This window comes from Carassius gibelio, chromosome B2 (assembly GCF_023724105.1).
Source record: "Carassius gibelio isolate Cgi1373 ecotype wild population from Czech Republic chromosome B2, carGib1.2-hapl.c, whole genome shotgun sequence".
In the NCBI taxonomy this organism is placed as follows: Eukaryota; Metazoa; Chordata; class Actinopteri; order Cypriniformes; family Cyprinidae; genus Carassius; species Carassius gibelio.
In genome coordinates, this window is record NC_068397.1 from 2,790,834 (window position 1) to 2,811,502 (window position 20,669).

General features: G+C 37.2%; 1 protein-coding gene across 5 annotated transcripts in view; it reads right to left on the minus strand.

Moving 5' to 3' along the window:
• LOC127951051 (adhesion G protein-coupled receptor L2) overlaps nt 1–20,669 on the minus strand; it is an 87,112-nt gene that overhangs the window by 32,434 nt on the left and 34,009 nt on the right. For all 5 annotated transcript variants that reach the window (XM_052548667.1, XM_052548665.1, XM_052548664.1 and 2 more), the window contains exons 5-8: nt 17,519–18,319; nt 1,772–2,029; nt 1,252–1,355; nt 650–835 (exon numbers count right to left, since the gene is read on the minus strand). In XM_052548667.1, the coding sequence (XP_052404627.1) occupies nt 650–835; nt 1,252–1,355; nt 1,772–2,029; nt 17,519–18,319 (1,349 nt within the window). The remainder of the gene's footprint in view (nt 1–649; nt 836–1,251; nt 1,356–1,771; nt 2,030–17,518; nt 18,320–20,669) is intronic.

Genomic DNA, 20,669 nt, shown 5'->3' on the forward strand with positions numbered 1-20,669 from the left:
CAAGAAATGTGGACGGTACATAATTCAGATAATTTGATCTTGGCAAAATATGTAATGGGTAGAGCGCCTGATATTTGCCAGATATTTGCCAGATATTTAAGGCTTTGGAATCTTGAAAAATATATATTCTTTATTATACCTTAAAATAAATCAATATACAAACCTATATCCTACCATGCAGTGAATAAAAAATAAAATAAAAAAAATAAAAAATAAAATAAAATAAAATAAAATAAAATAAAATAAAATAAGATAAAATTAAATTAAATTATTTAAAATAAACTAAAATAAAATAAAATAAAATGACATTAAATAAAATAATATTAAATTATTTAAAATAAAATAAAATTAATTTATTTAAAATAATATAAAATAAGATTAAATTATTTAAAATAAAATAAAATAAAATTATTTACAATAAAATAAAATAAAATAAAATTGCAATTTATGCCTTGGTGGCAATGCTTTAAAGGCTTGATTTAAAATAAAAAAACGAAAAACACAAAAACTGACAACAGCGACTGATATTCTCTCACTAATCAACTTTGTTAAAGTTTTAAAGCTGGTCACTGAATTTGCTATTGATAAAAGATCTCCTGAAGAGATTGTCAGAGCAGAAGTGTTGATATTTTGGGCCGGTGTACAGTACCTTGTTGAAGCTGCGTCCGGCCGTGTCTTTATCGCTGGGCTTGAGCTCCTGCAGCTGAGCGTCCAGTATATCCACCAGCTGCTCCATCAGCCGCACAGAGGAGCTGACGTCGCCCGCGTACACGGGACCCTGAGTGTGTCTCGCCAGCTCGTTCGCCAGATTTGCAGCGTTCTCACCGCTCCGGATCTGGAAGAAGAGCCCGAATCAGTCCTGAACATTCAACTCAATTCAGACAAACAGACTTGTTACATATTCTTCCGCACTATTGGATCAAAAACCCAATTCTTGCCTTGTAAATGTACATTAATATTGTGAGTATTAATCGATAATCATTATTTTTTTGTAAATGTGCAAATACTCTACTATGTTGAAAATAGTGTGTTTGTGTGATTTTAGAAATTTCATGTCAGTCTATTTTGCTATTATTACACTGCATCACATCATATCAGAATTAAGTGACGAATTAAAAGTTGAATATCTGAACATCTCGAATCTGCTAAATGTGAGTACAGGGCATGAACTGCAAACATTAACACGATGATTTTCAGTAAAGCTGCCGTGCAACAATGTGAAAATGTGATATTTACATCATAGTGCCTCACCTTCTGAGCCACCTGTGCCACCCAGTGAGACGTGCAGTTACTGAGATCAGGACCTCTGGGACTCCAGATCCCGTCGGCAGACGTGCAGAGGAACAGAGCGATTCCTGGAGAACCACAGAAGGAAACCTGCTCAACACTGACCTTAAAGGGTTACACCACCCTAAAATGGGAATTCTGTCATTAATCACCCTCCCTCGTGTCGATCCAAGCCCGTAAAAGCTCATAGACAGCAATGTAATGACCACAATCAAGGTCCAGGAACAGATCGGTAAAATACGATCAATGACCAAATCGAGGCCACAATTCCAAAACTTTTGAAAGTGTTAACTCAAGACTATACCTGTTGGGAGTTTATAATAAAATATTCATGCTATGAAAACATTTTCTATTACAGCACTGCATAACATTTGCATATTAACTCTGCTACCGAATGCAAATCTTGCAGATCATTTTGACGTCTCCATATGGATGCATTCAGATAAGAAACGCCACACGCGTGTCACTTCTGTACTCGACGCACCTCGGGTCCCTTTAGGACACGGCCGCTCCACCGTCGCTCCTCGGTGTGTCTGAGGCCAGGAGATGCCTCTGGTCTCCGTCCCGGGGCAGAAGCGTCTGCTGGAGGGGGGCAGGCTGACGGCGCTGGGGTCCGGAGCCGGCTCCGCTGTGACGCTGGTGTTCAGCGCAGGTCTCTGGGTGATGCTGATCGCTGTGGTCCTGATGGGAGGTGTGGATCTCGGCTGCACCGTGGATGTAACGGCATCAGAGACCGTTGGTACTGTGGGAACATTTAAACAGACATTCGTTTGACATTTGATCAACACAGACACAGTTTGCAGTGTAGACCCTCACAGGTGGTCAGAAGAGACTGGGTTATTACAGTCAACTATAACTTAAAACATAGAAAGCCTATTCCCGCTATTAACTAGCATGCTTATTACTAGCACACTGGTGGTTTATTAGTAGTTATAAAGCAGATATTAATGTCTTATTCTGCATGATCATATTCTAGATCCTTAATCCAACCCGACACCTAAACTTAACAACTACTGTACCTTCCTAACTATTAATAAGCAGCAAATTAGGAGTTTATTGAGGCAGAAGTCGTAGTTATTGGTGAGGTAAAAGTGTGACCATTAAATTATAAAAATCTAATAATAAATTACATAAATAAAAGTGTTGCCAAAGCAACGTTTCTCATTTGTGTTAAGTTACATTTGATGTATGATTTAAACTTTTAACTGAAATCAAAATAAAAAAGAGATTTTTTAGAAAATAGACATATAAAAAACTAGAAATATTTAAATTAGTGCTGTCGAACGATTAATTGTGATTAATCACATCCAAAATAAAAGTTTTTGTTACATTATATGTGTGTGCATACTGTGTGTATTTATTATGTGTATATACATACACATACATACAGTATATATTTTAGATAATATTTATACATTTAAATATTCATATTCTTATTTTATATCAATATATTTAATATATTTAATATATAAAAATTTTTCTTAAATATATACATGCCATTCATGAGATTGTACATAATAATTAAATAATTAAAATACACACACACACACACACATATTTTGTGTTGTGTTATATATATATATATATATTTTTTTTTTTTTTGGATGTGATTAATCGTTTGACAGTACTAAATTAAATTAAAATGAAAATATTACAAATTGTTTTGTTAAGTAAAAATTAGCTGAAATAAAATATAGAAATATTATAAATATAAAAAAACTGAAATTAAAATTAAAACTGAAAATATAAAATGCTAACTTAAAATATCAATAGATAAGTACATAAACATGTTGGGCTAGTACATGTTTTGGAAAATAAATACGTTTACATTTTAAATTATTACATTAACTTATTTATTCCAAAACATTGTCAAAATGCATACAGTAATATAGTGAAGAGAGTGAATCGTTTCATCCCTCATGTTCTCCATGTGTAGGCTTCGGTCTCCTTCACAACCCAAAGACATGCAGGTGAAATGATCAATTGTGTGTGTGTGTGTGTGTGTGTGTGTGTGTGTGTGTGTGTGTGAAGCCTGTGATGGACTTTTCCCAGACTGTTTCTCTGCCTTCAGCGCTGGACGCAGGCTAGTTCCCAGCACTCCCACAACCCCATACAGGATAAACGGCAGGAAAGATGAATGGACGGATAGATAGATAGATTAAAAACTGTCTTGCAGTGTATTTAATCTGTAAAAACCCAAAAGTGCAAGCGCGTATACGAACATGTCCAGGAGTGATTCTGAACCGCTCTCATGTATAAATCATGTTTCTGTCTTTGTGTGCTCCTGTATCAGACAGAGCAGCGACTGCATGGAAATCATCCGTAATAATGAATATCACAAGATATGAATGTGCTCAGAATCAAAAATGTCTGTTGCCTTTCATTTCAGCCACGGATGAAGCCTGAAGACAATCATTGGCAGATGGAGCATAAGCCCCGCCCCCTCACATGTCTGTCACGTCACGCATATAAAGCAGCTGTGCACCATCTTGTTCTTTCTGTGCTACAAGGACAAACATGTTCTGAATGCTCAGTTGTCTTTTGGGTGAAGCCATTATTGAAGACACTGAGATGTTCAACCAGACAGAAGCAGAATTAAACACAGGACGAGTCTCTTCTGCTCAGCAAGGCTGCATTTATTAGATCAAAAACACTAATGAAAATACAGCTGAAAATACAGAAATCAATTACGTGTCAAAATATATTCAAATAGAAAATACTTATTTCAAGTTGCAATAATATTTCAAATTTTTTGATCAAATAAATGCAGAGTAGAAGACAGTTCAAGTGTTGCAAAAATGAATGTGTGATATTATTGTCAACAATATGCAACCAATACATGTATGTTAACATGCTTTAGGGCTTCATTCTCCTTCATCAGGAGAAATATAATGCAGCTGTTGTAATATGGAGTGGATTCAGCCGAGCTTTTGAGTGTGTGTGTGTGTGTGTGTGTGTGTGTGTGTGTGTCATATCAAACATCCAAAAGCTTCATAGTGAATAGATTTTAAAAGCTGAGGACAAAGGCTAAAGCCTGTTTTGTACTAATTTTAAGAACATTAATAGATGAATCAAAGCGCTTTCCATCATTCTGACAGATTAAATAAATAAGGTCGGATCCGGTCTATTGTGTTCTTAAACTTTAGCAACACTCCCACAGTAAAAGAAAAAGAACAAAGGGATGCCAAAACACAAACCCAACACCTGAAACACGAGGCTTGATCAAACTGAGAGAGCTCTTGCCACCAAAGCTCAGGAATGATGTGCATGTCACAACACAGAGCAAAAGTTACATGTTTCCTGACAGATTCAAATCGAGCAAGATGGAAAACGTACAACCTTTCACATCAAAGTGCTTGATAATGATTATTTGTAGCTCAAACTACTCTCTGTGTCCACCTTCTGTGTAGAGTAACTTACAACAAAATGATTAAAAAAATCTATTTACGCCATAACCACCACTTCGACAGACTGTAACGCTCCAAAATAAAAATGACATTGTTTTAAAAAGTGATAAAAAAAAATGTAATGCATGTTTTTTTGTTTTGTTTTTTTGCTGTTAAAGTCCAACAAATTAAATTCAAACTTTTCTGTTCTGTATTAAAAACTATGCTACTGATCAATGCTTTTACATTCATCAAAAGCAAATTAAATCAAAGGTACACATTACTTAGTTCTGTCTTTCACTGGGAATCAATCCCATGATCTGCTTTACTGTTTGAGCTCAATGTACAACCAGCTAAAAACTAATAATAAATAAAGATGATTTAATGTAGTCAAGTCATTCTCAAAATAACTAAATATAGCTTCAAAAGAAACAAGTCAATAGTCTGTAACAAAGAAGAACAAAAAACACATGCAAGAGTCTACAGTTAGTAATAAAGCTATGAAAGTTTTCCAGACAAGAGCAGTTTTATTGCCGTTTGATTATTATTGATGACATTATAGACAACAGCAAGTCTAATAGGCTCCATTTACTACACTAATGCACTAATGATCTATTACGACACATCAGTAATTCTGTCCCATCTGTTTACAATCCCTAAAGACATAACTGACTGTTCCATTCATTCTGCACTAGGCCTGTACAAACACTGTCAAATGCAAATGCATTTTTCCCAGTAACATGCAGTTGCATAAAGTCAAATACTGTGGGTGTCCATCAGAAAACAGACGCACAAATGCAAGTGAGCATTTACATTAACAATCTGAAAAATGATTACAAAAGCACATTAAATACATATTTAATTCACAAAACTAAAACTTCACCACACTAATGCACTCAGTTTGGCATGCATCTGTGGATTATTCTGTAAAAGACATTAAGTAAAACATTTTAATATGTTTTAAAGATAAAGGCACAGTCCAAAGGCATAATAATACATGGTTAAATTACTCAATAAGCATTCATTCAAATACTAATAAAAATGCATCCATTTTCCATGTAATCATAAGCCACCTGACTAATGGATGCCGTGTGCAATTACACAAAAACTGGAGTTTATATAAATGGTAGGTTCATTTAGAAAATATATTTTAAAAGAAAAAATAATAATTGCTCCTTTATAGATAAGTTACTGCCATAGTGTGAACAATATGTAATCAAGTAATGCATAAAAAGTAACTGCAATCTTATTATGAGCATTACTATAACAGTTTTTATTCATCATGTATGACGAAAATTAGGGATAAAAAAAAAAGTTGGTTCTGAAGAAAAAGAAAGAATATATATATATATATATAAAATTTAAATTTTATTAGTCTAGCACAATGCATTGTCAACACTGAAGATGCATAAATCAATAAATATTTTTATTATATTCTTAAAGAAGGGCAATTACACATAGCTTTTTTTTTACTAGACTGCTGATCTAAATCAAAATTGTTATTGGGCATTGATAAATGTCCCTGTTACTGAGAAAACACTACTTGTAAGTCAACAGTTACACAAACACTGGACGAGCTTCCAAACCACCAATCTGGAGCAATTCTGGTGTTGTTTCTCCATTTAACAAATCAGCTGATTATGATCCAGATATCTCTGAACAGCCCAAGAGGAAGAGGACTAAAGCAGCAGGAAAGTGTGTCCTGCTTATGGATGAAGGATTCAATGTAGCAGACACAGCATAATTAATCAGCTACACTGTCAATTAATGTCTTCATTTGTTGTCAGTTCACTCACAATCACACATTCTTCCAGTATTCTTCTAAGTAGCTCACACTGAACAAACATAGGCTGAATGTGAATAACATTGTTCACACTAGATATGAAATAAAGCATAGTGAAGTGAAAACTATGTCAAAGGTAGCCGGATAGTAGACTATTTCTGGTGGATTTTCAAAGTATGCATCTGTGACTGATTTTTCATAAACCCTTGCGGTATGGAAGTGGTTCAGTTTGCAATGGTTTCCTAATGTGGAGCTTTGTCCTTTTTTTGGATGTTGTAGACGTCCTAACCTAATCCTCGGGTTAGTTCATACTCCAAGAGTTTTTTTTTTTTTTTTTTTTTTTTTTTTTTTTACCATTTCCTCAGTGCTGAAGTACTCTTTTTATTCAGTAGGTGAACTAAATTCAGTGTAAATTTGGTGATGGGTTTAGCAGCAATAAATGTCTTAATCTCAGCCAGTCATGGTCTGGTTAGGGAAATTACAGTTGGTTAGGTCAGGGTTACACTCTGCAGGAAAATAACACTTTGTGTTACAAAACTAAAGAAACACAACTGAAAAACATCACTGATTAACAACTCAAGAAACATCAGAGGTCACTGAACAGCTGAAATAGCACTTTATATATATTTTTTTTTCTAACATAATATATGACTTCGAAATTTGAAAAACATGAATAAAAGAATACCTAGCATGTAACTGAATTAACACATACTCTCCAGAAAATCACAATTCAAGTTTTACGCATTTACCTCACATTTGTTTGATATTGATTCAACTCTTTATGAATCAAAAAATAAAATGAACTGGAACTACTTTCGCCTTAATAATAAACGGGAGTTTACTAATGGCTTTTAACCTGTACATATGTTACCATCTCAATAAATGTAACGTTGTTCTGTGAATTCCTGTCCTTTCTATAAGAATCTACATGATTGGAAATTTAAAAATATATATATATATTAAAAAAATTAAAATATCGGCAAAAATCGGCCAATATATCGGCCTTGGCAATATATCGGTCAACCACTTATGTCCATAGTAGCATCCTAAACTGTAAGAGGACAATAAAAACTATGATTTAAACAATCTAAACTATGATGAAAACAAAAAAATACTTTACATTTAATTTTAATAAATTATTAGTTGCATATAATTTCTAACAAAATCCGACAGATGGGCTGAATGAAAGTGCAAATTCACTCTCTGGCAGTAGGTGGCGCTTATGGTAAAGCAGAAATACAGCGGTAATAATAAATAAAGCAGTGCTGCGCTTATAAACACTACTAAGCATCATACAGAGGTAAATGTCAATGAAAAGCACGCTTTCTTTCTGAAACACCATCCAATTCGTAACCTCTCAGCATCTTTGTAGCAAATGCCCTCACCTTGTGTCCACTTAAATGTTCTTCTTTGGTGAAGTGGAAAACAAAGGCAGCGGATGAGTGAAAGAAAATAAATAGAGAGGTAAACTGCTTGTCAATGGCTGAGCCTGCCTCGTTGCTTTATTTTGACATCTCCTGGCTCATACCTCTGCAATTTTCGTTTTATTATGCCAGGCAATTTCACCCGCCTGGCAGGAGGAGGAATCAGAGCATTGTCCATCATAGCTTTCAGGAAAAGTAGCCTCAATTAGCTGTCATTTCTGTCAGTGTGACTGAAATCACCCTCAGCGGAGGAATCAGAACGCAAGGATGTGTAGCCTATCGAAGACGAGAGCACTCAACAGCTCACAACGATTAAGAATAACATGACTCCAGAGAGAAGAGCAATCCTGATTGGTCTGCTGAGAAATTGGGATTTCAAGAGGAAAAATGGTGAGATTGCTAAACAAATCTGTCACATAATTGATGCCGACTTGTGCTTATTACTGCTCTGGATGCTTCACTGAATAAAACCTGAAGAAAAAAGACTGGCTAAGCGGTGTCAGTTCCTTTCTATCAGGCTAAAAGCAGGAGTTGCCAAATGCAAATGTCGTCTTTGTCCAAAGTTTCCCCAGCTGGAGTTTTCTGCTGGTTGCCATTTGGAGGTGGGTTTATTACACACTGGTGGTGTCAAAACAGTAATTTAGGATCAGCATGTGTTTGTGTTGTCTGTGCCAATTCTTTGGTGCTTCCAAGATCTCAAAGTCTAAAAAAATTGAATGGCATTAAAACAGAACAAAAAGAACAACAACCACAAAGTAAAAAATATATATATTTATATAAGCATGCAGGAGCGATTCTACTACTGGTGACTGTGTTGCACCAACATGCATGTTGGTGTAAATGATCACAGCTTTGGGCCAATATGAAAAACCTGATTTGAATATACATTTTTTTGTCAAATTTCCGGCACATTCACTGTACACTTGCAATCAATAGTTTCTTCAAATGTCTCTTAGCTTGGCATTTTCTAGTCCATGCAGCTCTTAAGAATCCTCTAGGGAGAGTCTATCTGTAGGGTTTCAGCTCCACTATTGATTAAATGACTGAATATCGGTTTCCATTGTTGACAGAGAGTCAGCTTCCCTGACATCTCTAGCAGTAATGTGTGATTGAGACGGATGAGGACTCTATATCAGCTCATCTGAGGGCAAAGACACTTCGCACAAGACTATAGGGTTTTAGTCCATCTGGAAACTTCCATTTATAACCACTGACAATCACAGATGTTACGAAATTAATAATTCATAAGAATGTGTCCAATCTTTTACAAAGTTTTATGAAATATGTAGGGCTCTCCCCCTTAATATTCGACTAAACGTTAGTCAATGTGAAGATGCTTAGTAGGTTAGTCGCAAGACAGATAAATCATTAACGGCTGGTGCTTCAGATAATTACTGTATATTGAGAAGGAAATCCAAACTTTGGCCATCATTCATCAACCTCAAATATGGTTTATCATTAACAATTTAGACATGAATAGGATATATATTAAATGCCCCCATAGTATATGTATTAAGGTAATTAAATGAATATAAACACGTGAATAGTCGTGTGTTCTGGTCTTTAAGGCTTAAATTAACTATATGTTGACTAGAAAAATCTTTAGCCGGGGCAGTACTATTAAATATGCAGTTTGTGAGTGATAGCAATAACAATGTTTGAAGACCAAAGATTAACTTGATTAATCTTATTTCTAACTAAATAAACCAATAGCAAAGCACAATCTACTAGTCTCGTCCTGCTTATAATAAGGGATCTAGAGCCTGCCAGATCCAGGTTGCTGTCCAACATCTACAAATTGCAACCAGTGCCAAGCAACCAATGGGAAACATTCAGTAGATTAACATCTGCATCTCTTCAGCCGTTGATAATAGACCACACACTGTAGAGATAAACTGCTACTGCTTTCGGATATACCTGCACTATACCATTCAATCTTAAATGGAGCACGGAAACACTTACACTCTAATTTTACAGTTCAATAAATGCAGTAATGTATCCACTTAATTGCTGACATTACATTTGGAGTGTACTGCCAGACAGTGTTGGGGGTCATGCATTACAATTTACACAATCGGATTACTTAAAAAATTTTAAAAAATTAAAAAACTTGTAAAGTAACTTAATTTAACTTTAACTCATTAATTTAAAATTTATATGGAAATCCTGCTTGTCAAATAAGCATCAACACTTACTTTGTTTTTTTTTTTTCATTTACTGAAAGGCAGCAAAGCAAAAAGGTTTGTTTGAGCTGAGCCCTCCACTGTACAGATCTGAATTTACATTTCCTTCAACCTGAGGCTCATTCATTTCCAGTTTGGGAGAGGGTTGCCAAATTATCAAAACAAAACCTGCACAATCACTACTCAAAACTAGCCCAAAACTAGTCCAATCGCATATTGATAGGGGTCCCCCAATATAAATGTGCTTAGATGGGATAAAATACTTGTTTTGAGGCAGGGTTCCCCTGGTAAAATTAGCATTTTTGGGGTTAAATGTCAAGTTATTGGGGGCGCTTCAACCCGCGGAAATGAAAAACTACCAGTGGCAATAACGTTAAAGTAGCCCAATTCTGCAGGAAAACCACAGACTTGGCAACTTGGCTTTTACATTTGCCAAAAATTGTATTTATAAAAAAAAAAAAAAAAACAAGCCCAACCCAGATAAGAAAAAGTAATGCAAAGGGAACAGAACACATTACTCTCCATAAAAAGGTAACTAAATAATGTAATTAGTTACTATTCTAGAGAGTAATGCAATATTATAATGCATTACTTTAAAAGTAACTTTCCCCAACACTGCTGCCAGAAGAGAGATGGTTTGTCCCCAGGTTTTATTCTCCATTATCCAACATCAAATGGAGTTTTTTGTTCCTTACCTATGGCTTCCACAGAAGGACACTAAAGATATGAAGTACTATGCAAAACCTCTTTTGAAGTACTATGGCATGATTTTTAATTAATGCCTGCTTAGGGGTGATGACAATTTGCTGTTGTGATCTGTGCTGCCCGAGAGCCAAACCGTTTCAGGCGCTTCAGTCTGATTTATGAACTGCTTCATCAAGAGAAACACCTGTTTTGTAGAATCTCTTCAAAGATTTAAAGCTTTAGACCCCACACAGGCATCACATTTCCACTTATCACCACAGACTAACAGGTGTCAAACGCTCCATTGCTAAACGACAGCATTAGCAGGTTGACTGGTGAGTCCCTGTGAATAGCCGCAGGCACATAAAAACCAGACGGATTGGTGCCCAAGTCAGAGACTGCATTTAGAAATGCTGATGTATGTGTGCTAAAGACCAAAGAGAGTGGAAATGTGGCTTATTAACTTCAGGACTGACACTGCCTCTAGGAATACACTGCAAATGTGAAGCAGGAGAATGAAAAACAGGCAAACGGTGAGGAGGCGGAGGGAGAGAAACAGAACAATACTCTCTTTTTCCTCGCTCGCTGTTCTCAGGTCTGTTTGCTGCGAATGCTTCGATTCAACTCAAAATGTGTTATGTTGAAACTCAAAACACACAGAGGCACCCTTGTGAGATATTCCCAGAGGACAGCGGCCTTCAAAAGCATACTTTATTCTCTTATTAAGCTGATATGCACCAAAACTGGCTTTGAAGTAAGCTATATTTTATGACTTTATGTATTAAAACAAAACGAAGATAACAAATGTTATTTCAGTGGTAGCTATAGGCTCTTTGCACGTATAGGAACTAATCATTCCACATCTTTTACACAAAATTTAGGTTCTGTGGGACATTAAATTCCTTCCTTTTTACCTTTCTGAAAATTCCTAGCAATTATTCCTTCATCAGATTCCAAGTTTTTACCCATTTTTAAAGACAAAATGGTCCATGTGCATTACTTAAAATGGCTCTTGAAGTTAAAGCGTCAAGATTTAATGCATTTTATTATTATTAGTTATTAGCAGCTTCTCTTTAAAGAAAGAGCCACCAATGAGAGTTTAAAAATGCATTTGGTTCTTTTGACTTGCTCTCTTTTTTGAATATAATGCTTCACCGATGAGTCATGAGACTCTTTCGTTCTGTGCTTACGGTTAATGTGAACTGAACTCATTTGACATCTGGAGCTTAATGCATTGATTGTAACATAACATTCAATGAGAAAAGAGAAAAAATACATGGTTTAACAACTGTGGTGATGTGATGAATTAGACATCTTTCTCTCATCAGACAGCTGTAATCAATCGTTCATGGAAAACGCTATCATGGAATTTTTCTGTCGGAGAAAATGGGAATGCAAAAACAGTCTCCTGTTCATCATTATAGAGGTTTATGCACCAACGACGACTTCCAAGTTTGAGAATCCCGTAAATGCCCATTAAAGAGATGCTCCACCCAAAAAAAGAAAATTGTCTCATCATTTACTCATCCTCATACCATCCCAGATGTATATAACTTTCCTTTCTTCAGTGGAATGGAAATGGAGTTTCATAGAAAAACAAAGCAATGGAAATGATGGTAAAAGGCTGCTTTTAAAGGGACAATAAGTAACTTTTTAGGTATTTTATTATCTAAAATCAATATTTTTATTCATAAATATGCCCTCAATGGTGTACAAATACCTATGCCAATGTTTAAACTAATCCTCGTAAATGAAGAATTTATTATCTTTATATACATGGGACGGGTAGGTCGACGGAGGCTTCCATGTAGTTCCGCCATCTTGCAAAACTATAATAGCAGAGAGGGACAAAAAGTACTAAGCCAACGCGTTTCCACAATGCGTTTTCGGTCAGAGCCAGAAACGCAGGTGCAGAGCAGTGAGAGGCGCTTGAAACTGCACCGGCAAGTTTAAAAGTCTGGATTGCATTCTTATTATGGACCATACATATGCCGCGCCACAGGAGAAGAAAACATATTCGCCAAAACAGTCAAAAGTAGAACGTAAAAGGAAACGTGACCGTAGATTACAGAAAACAAGAGTTAATGTCGGGGAAGCTTTTTCTAGGTGGAAAGAGCTAATGCTTGATAAAGATTTCAAAAGAGACGCTGAAGTGTCCAGTTTTCTTCTCGACAGGTAAGTCAGTGTTACAGTCTATATTATAATATTTTTTTTATATCTAACAATGCATATAATTCAGAAAATATAACGAATAAATTAGACATAACTACTAATTACAATATTTCATGTTTTCCACAGTCAGTAATTCATACTGTAACATTCGTTTGTTAGTTGTCATGTTGCAGTTTGTTTGACATAACACACCTGTTCACCTGAAGGAAAACTCGACGAAGTGCTATTAGAAGACATCCTGTCAAAGCTTTTTGGTACATATCGCCTACCGTAGATGCAACGCGCATTTGAAAAAGCGAGGCGCTGGAGAGCAAAGTTAGTTTGAATGCAAAATACAATTTCACCACTAGATGGGAGTAATTCCTACTCAGTGTCCCTTTAAAGGGGTTTTGACCACTTCTTTAGCTGGTAAGGAAGACTAGCTCAAACCACAGAAGAAAGTAAGTCAGAGACATGTTTGGGTGGAGTATCCCTTTAAGGCCTGTCACACCAAACGCATAGTGAAAAACGAGGTAGGTCTTTTGGTCTTTTCACACCAGAGTGGAACTAATATGCATCAGGTTGAAGGAAGCACAAAATTCCTGCTCGTACAACAGAGTGTGCAACACGAACCTTTAACCTATGACATCAGAGCGGGACAGAACCTCACGAGAGTGGAAAATCCTCATTGCCTTCTACCTGATGCATTTTGTGGGAGGCAGCGTGAGTGGACAGGAACTGGAATAATGTACTAATAAATGTAATGTACACAACCAAACTCTACTGTGGAGTACAAGCCATCAATACTGTTTTCTGTGCCAACAAGTGCTCTGATATATGAACCAATACTCAAATCTTTTTTAATGGAAGGCAAAAAACTGACAAAACTTTGCTTTGTCAGTCGGAAAAAGTTCATACAGCATATCTATATTCGTGTTTCATGTATTACTATTGTGCTTTGTATATTCTGTCATTAAAATGCGCTTCTGTCTCCAACAATTTATTTGGACAATCTAGACGTCGATTTTAGCAATGGTGCTCTTCACTCGTTCCACAAAATAAAATGAATAAATAAAATAGACAGGAATTACACTTAGAATGTTAAATTAATCACACTAAGGTCCATTTGTTCTTCATTTAGCCCAAGATATTTTTGTTAGTCTTGATTTGAAGAGACCTTTCTGATGCATATTCATTTCACATTTTTTATGAAGGCTCAACACTGAAAGATAAGACTTGCTAGCTAACATTATTATAAAGATTTCATTATCAAACACATTTGTGTGAAATGACACAAGATGATTTCTACCTAGAAATGGAAATAAACAGAAATCTTGTTGTATATATACAGACAAGTTAGACTCATTGGGAAAAGCTCAGGCCTCTATTACGGTTGGAGCATGCTTCTCATTTCACACAGATTCCTTTATAAATCCGACGTGCAGTCTGTGCCCTCACGGAATTATGGGAATTGTAAAGGAGGATTATTACGAAGGATTTAACACTCTCTGTTCCTCGACTCGCAGTAGCGTTTCAGGGTGTTGTTACAACAGTCAAAGAGAATAACGGGTTCCCTGGTACTCTTTTAAAAGCTGGAAATTGTGCTAACATGTAATTACCCAAAGTACAACTCACAGTTGAGGCTTAATACACAGCTCATAAAGTCTGGTAATGAGATTTAATGGCTCCCATAGACGCATCTCGCGTCATCGGTTTCGGATGGTGTAAGTTCTACGGATGCTTCGCGGCCAGGTATTGCTGTGGGGCTGTGAATATTAATGCAAGCAACTCATTTTCTTCAGATCAGGCTTAGAGATTTCATTCCCACTAAAGAGACACTATTTACATTTTCTTTCTAAGAAAAATATTTTATTGCAATCAACTATATAACAGTTTAATACTGAGCAGTTAGAGAAGAAATATTATACATTTAACATAAAATTACCCGTGGTTTAGTGACAACAAACTAGTGTTTGTGTATGTCCAGCACAAGCTCACTGATGTAAAGCTATGCTACTGTGAACAGGAATGTCTAATTATACTTTCATTAACACAGCAGATGTCCTAGTTTAAGCTCTGGTTTTATAACCACAGTAGTGATGGAAATTAACATTCCTATTAAGGGACGATGTTTGCCAACTTAAATTGATTTCCAGGGGCCTTTTTAACCTTTATAAAGGTTTTTTATAACCTTATTAAATGTATCCGTCATCTGTCAAGATTATTAGGGGAAAACATAAACATTGGTATCAATATTTTTGGCAGCAACTGCAAGTATGAATCTGCCTGTAATGGCACGTGGCATCAGGATGTGAGGTGTAATGAATGAGTCGAAAACGCTAGGCACGTTAACTTTCACTTAAACTGGCGAACGATCTCAGCTTCAGCACGGATCGTGAGGAACTACCTGATCTCTGCTTCATTATAGTTTGCACATATTTTTTGGTTCGCAAACTTTGATCTGCCTTCAAAACACCCGGTTAAAACGTTGCACGATAACAAGCGTCATCACTATGACACACACTTTACGGCATTGGTTCTGGCTTTTGTTCACACAGAGCTTGCTCTGGGACTGAACCCGGAAATGTTACTAGGTTCCCAACTTGGGATCGATCCCCAAAATCAATCTTCAAAACGTGTTTGCATTCACACAGAAGGCAATCCGGCAATTTTCCAGCAATCTTCCGGGACCAGTGTGCAGTGTGAAAGGGGCTTTAGTTTTGATCAAGGGTGATTTCCCAGAGGTCAACGCAGGTTGGGGTTCAAATTCTACACAACAACACTATTAATGAAGCAACAAGGTACAACCAATCCACAGCCAAAAACGGGATAAAGCAGCTGGACAAATGTTTAAAGACATGATGTAAACATGCAAGAATGAATGAAGTAAGCCTGGAATGTCCTGTGAAATTCGACCCAATAGATCAAAATTTTAATTAATACTGCAGACTTAACTTAGTAAATTAAAGTACGGCAAAAACAACCAAAAAAAAAAACCACTGGCTTCTCAATGGCAATTCAAAACCATCCCATATTCGCTTCACTGCCCTGATCACCCACTAAAAGCAATTATGATAATTCAGATGTTAATTCCATATACATGTGACTGCCAGAACAAAAAGGCTGAACGCATGCATTCCCTGTCATGCATGGTGGGCCAGTTAAAATTTGGTGCGCTGACTTAATTGTGGCTTGAAGGGGGGGGAAGAGGATCTTGGAAATTCCAAGGCTCGACCTTTGCATGCACACGGCTTAGGACAGCAGACAGAAATGGAAACAATCAGACCTAGTCAAAAGGGGAAGTGCTGCTAAAGCACTGCAGGCACCAATGCCACCACTTACCATAGTTTTTATGGAGCTATTTTTGTGCCACAACTCCGCACACACAAGGGGATATTTTGAGCACGCAAAAGTCTTTTACATACATGGGAACTCAGTTTTCAGCATTCAATTTTAACTGAAATGTTCATCAAAAAATGTACTGATGTCCACATCTGAACACAATTCTGAGATCTTTGTGACTGCAGTACATGTTCAAGTTCTCACTGGCTTTCTCTCCTCATACATACTCTGTGTGTGCTCAGAGCTTTCACTGCTCACATGCTCAATGGCACATAGCTTTTGCACCAGATTTTCAGCCTATGAGGAATAAGGGGGGGAATATTGATGACTGGGTACATTTTTTAGAAACTGTCATATGGCCCTTCTTTGCAAAAAAGATGCATGGCTTTACAATACAATAATTATTTACACATGCACATTTTTGCACATAAAAAACACTCTTGCATGCACAGGGTATTTGGCACAAAAATAATAACATTGTGTGTCTGTTTAATTCTTCTTCTTGCTAACAGAAGAATGTTGTCTGGTGGCTCCCAATCAAAATTAATGGCTCTTCATGACTGATCTTTTTTCCTCTGGCAAGTCATTTTTCAAGCCTTGTTGTGGGGCAATGATACATGCATTTGGCCATACAATGACTATTTCTTGAACACATTTCTGGAGAAAGCAAAGGCGACTAGCTTAGACTACAGATTTTCTTGAGCAAAGTTAAAGCTAGGCTTAGTTAACACTTTTAACCATGCAAAAGAGGTCTACTCTTGGTAGCACTGTCATTCCTTGAGCCTTTTTACAGCCAATGATAACTGCATCTTTTCATGCAAATGCTATGCATTTTCCTTCACCACACACCAAATGATATCAAGACCCTTTCCCATTCTCTAGGAAATTAATCTGATACCACTTGGAACAAGCTGAGATAATTTTCTTCTAGGCTTCTGAGATGCTTTTGTGAAACATGCCAATTGTGAAGATCCCCCTGCAGCTCCTGGTCTGAGTTTATGGGTGAGATTTACAGGGTTTACGGAAAAAATAGATGGGAATAGGACTGCAAAGACCCAGCTACTTGAATCGAGCGAATGAGAGCCTTGCCTGGCTCACAGCCATAATATGCAGTCACAAGCAGACTCTGCAACAATCACACAAAACAATATTCCCATGCACTTCAGCTATTTTGGTTTAGAGGACTCTCTACAGTACTCAAAATTAAAACTAAATCATCCATAACAGCCTACGCTCTGCAGACAAATCAGACTCCATAAAGACCATAATGAGTCTTACCCTCGTCTGGATCGGGTGGCCCAAACTCCAGATTGTATCGCAGAATGTAAAAATTATTCCACACGTATAGCTGGTTATCCCTCGGGTTGTAATCCACAGCTGCGATGTACTGGTACTGGTTAGGGAAGAGGATATTGACATACTCCCCTTGGCCCAGTTTGGTGTTATACACATAGTCAATTTGGCTCTTACTGGCCTCACTTTCATTCTCTTCATAGGTGGAACGGACCACGTGGAGTATGCCGCACACCATGAAGGCATTGGAGGCAGAGCGTTTGTCGTAGACAGTCTCCCATGTAGTCTCAAAGCGCAGAGTATAAGGATTGAGTTGGCTGAGAACGATACGGCCGTTATTCTGTTCTGTAGCGTAGATAACCCACAGTCCCCGCTCGTCCACCGCCAGGTCAATGTCTGTTTTCCCACCCCAGCGATACGGAGAGGTGTCGTGGTAGTTGGCACTGGCGACTATGGCCTCCCCACTCTTTATCCGAGTCCGCAAATCAAACTTGACGATATTTCTCGTGCGTTCCTTGTTGAAGAAGATGGCCCCATCGTATGCAACAAATCCGGTTCCGTCAACACGGTGTGGAAGTTTGTAGGTAGTCGTCTGTCGACCGCTTCGCAAATCGTCAAGTGAGGCGTACTCGATGAGCGTGTCAGTGCGGTACGGTGTCCACGGCATGAAGTAGATCTTGTCCCCTGCCTGCAGGGGGTCTTTGCACCAAGCTCCAGATTGCTGTTCCGCCTCAAAGACAAAGGCTGGATCTCCTACCGCTTTCAGAGTTCCAGGGCAAATAAAAACTGGGAAGAAATGTCAAGAACTAGAGTTAGAAAATGAACCAGGAATGCACTCCCAAGACCTTCTATGCATACTTTAGGTCCAAATCTTTGGATGTGTGTAAGTAAAACATGAATTTCAGAAGCTAATGTAACACATTTTCACTTTGACAATGTGATTACTGGTGTTGCGTGCATAGTCGAAAAAAACGAGAGGTTAAGTGAGACTGTTTTGAGGTGGCCTTGCTCCCTGGGATAGTTCTCAAACAAGTTTAACTGAGAGGAACAGTCAAGAGGGAAGAAGAGGACAGCAAAAAAAGTCCTGTAAATGAAAAAAGATGAGAGAAACAACACTAATGGACAGATAACATTTATTTTGGAATATCTACGTTCACGGTTCTTTTACATCAACAGTATGGGGAGGGTTTGTCAGATTGGTTGCAAAAGCCATACCTTTGAAAGTAAACACACATACATGGATCATGTCTGAGGAGAGAACCGACGACACATGAGAGGCGGGAGGAAAGGACACGGAGGTCAAGGGAACAGGATGACAATGCTGTTCAGGACAGATAGGATGAGAGCCAAAGAGAAGAGTCTTCGTTCATGTCACTGAGAGCGAGGCCTTTGCCAAACGCGCCCGTCTTTAGTTGGTGTTCAACCAGTTGGAAATGCAAAGTCTGTGATGAACAGCATATCACATGCAGATGGCTACAGACAGTCAGCCTCTCTCTCCCATCAATATCATTGCCAAATAAATTTCAGCCAAAGTTCATTGTATATGAACCAACTGTGTCAAAGAGCTTATCTTACTTTAACGTGAAGCATGCGATTGTTGTGCTTCTAGGGTCACTGAATAGATTGCCATAAAAAAAAAAGTCCAAACAGGTTTTCAAAACTGGTTATCCCTGTCTTAAAAACAAAAAGGTCCCACTTTAGTCTCACCAGTGGCTGAGTCAAAGTTGGGTTGAACTAGACACTTAAAACTAATTTGTTGTTAACCCCACAGTGTTTGCACTTTGCAGGGATCACCTGAAAGACAGCTTACTTCTAATTGGTTCTGCACATTTAACTGGGAAATTAGAAAGTATTTCATCATACAAATTATACGCATGACCTTGGAAAATGGACAATAATATACAATACAAGAAGATTTCAGTGTAATATCCATGTGTGAAGTATATAAAAAGGTTGATTTTTGACATTTAAACCTCCAACCCAACATTTTCTGGGCTTGGGTTCGATGGATCTCCATCTTGATATAATGTAGGCGATGGGGTGGCGGGGGGGAGCAGTGGGAAGGGTTCGAAACCATACAACACAAAACAAGGAGCTGAGGACTGAGTGCCAGAGCAGTCATTTACCTTTTTGCTCCACTTCTATTTCGAGCCGTGGAAAAACAAGAGAATGGAAAGAGCATCAAGGGAGAGAAAAGATTAGAAGAGCCCCCCAAAAAAACCTTACATTTACATATACAGGCCAATACATTTACGTCAAAGAAGAGACCATCCAATGGGAAAATTTACAGCATATGCAGAGAAAAAAAAAACGTTCAAAGTAAAACACTTAGGGACAACACCTGTGTTACTGAGAATAAGGTTTAATCAATCATGTTGCTATCAGTAGACACCTAGCAACAAAGAGAGAAGTTAGCGGTTAGCGAGCAGGAGAAAGAAAAACGACAACATAAAGAGGCAGACAGATATTACTAGGCGTTTAAAAATGACACTTTTAACCATTAATTGTCTAATATTCAATTATTCTCTAAGATTAGATAAGATTGCAGTTGAACAACATTATTGTGAACAATGCATTGTTACAAAAACAAATAACACATCTACAGGCAAGTTAATGCATTCATTAACATACATTAAAATTTTCATGATCTCATATTAATATAATATGATTTTTTTTTTGGACTATAAATTGAATTTGAAATTGAAAGTAGTAAAAAAAAACTTGGATCATGAATATGAATTAAGTGAGAAGGTTTGCGCTCTAAATTTTCTGAAGGGGAGAAGGATTAGTGCTGCAGTGGTCCACTGCCAAAGAAACAAACTGACTCACAAACAGCCTTCTGCTGGGTTTTAAAGTTATCATTAAAACGAAAAGCCAAGCCAAAGAGATATTAAGTTTGGGATCTGTAAGATTTTATGTTTTTTTGAAAGAAGTCTCACAAAGACTGAATGTTTTTGATCAAAAATGCATTAGAAACAATAATATTACATTTTAAAACAACCTTTCCATGTGAATATGTTATAAATGGAATTGATTCCTGTGAGAAAAACTGTATTTTCAGCATCATTCCTCCAGTCTTTGGCGACACACGATCCTTCAGAAATCATTCTAAGATGCTGATTTGCTGCTTAAGGAA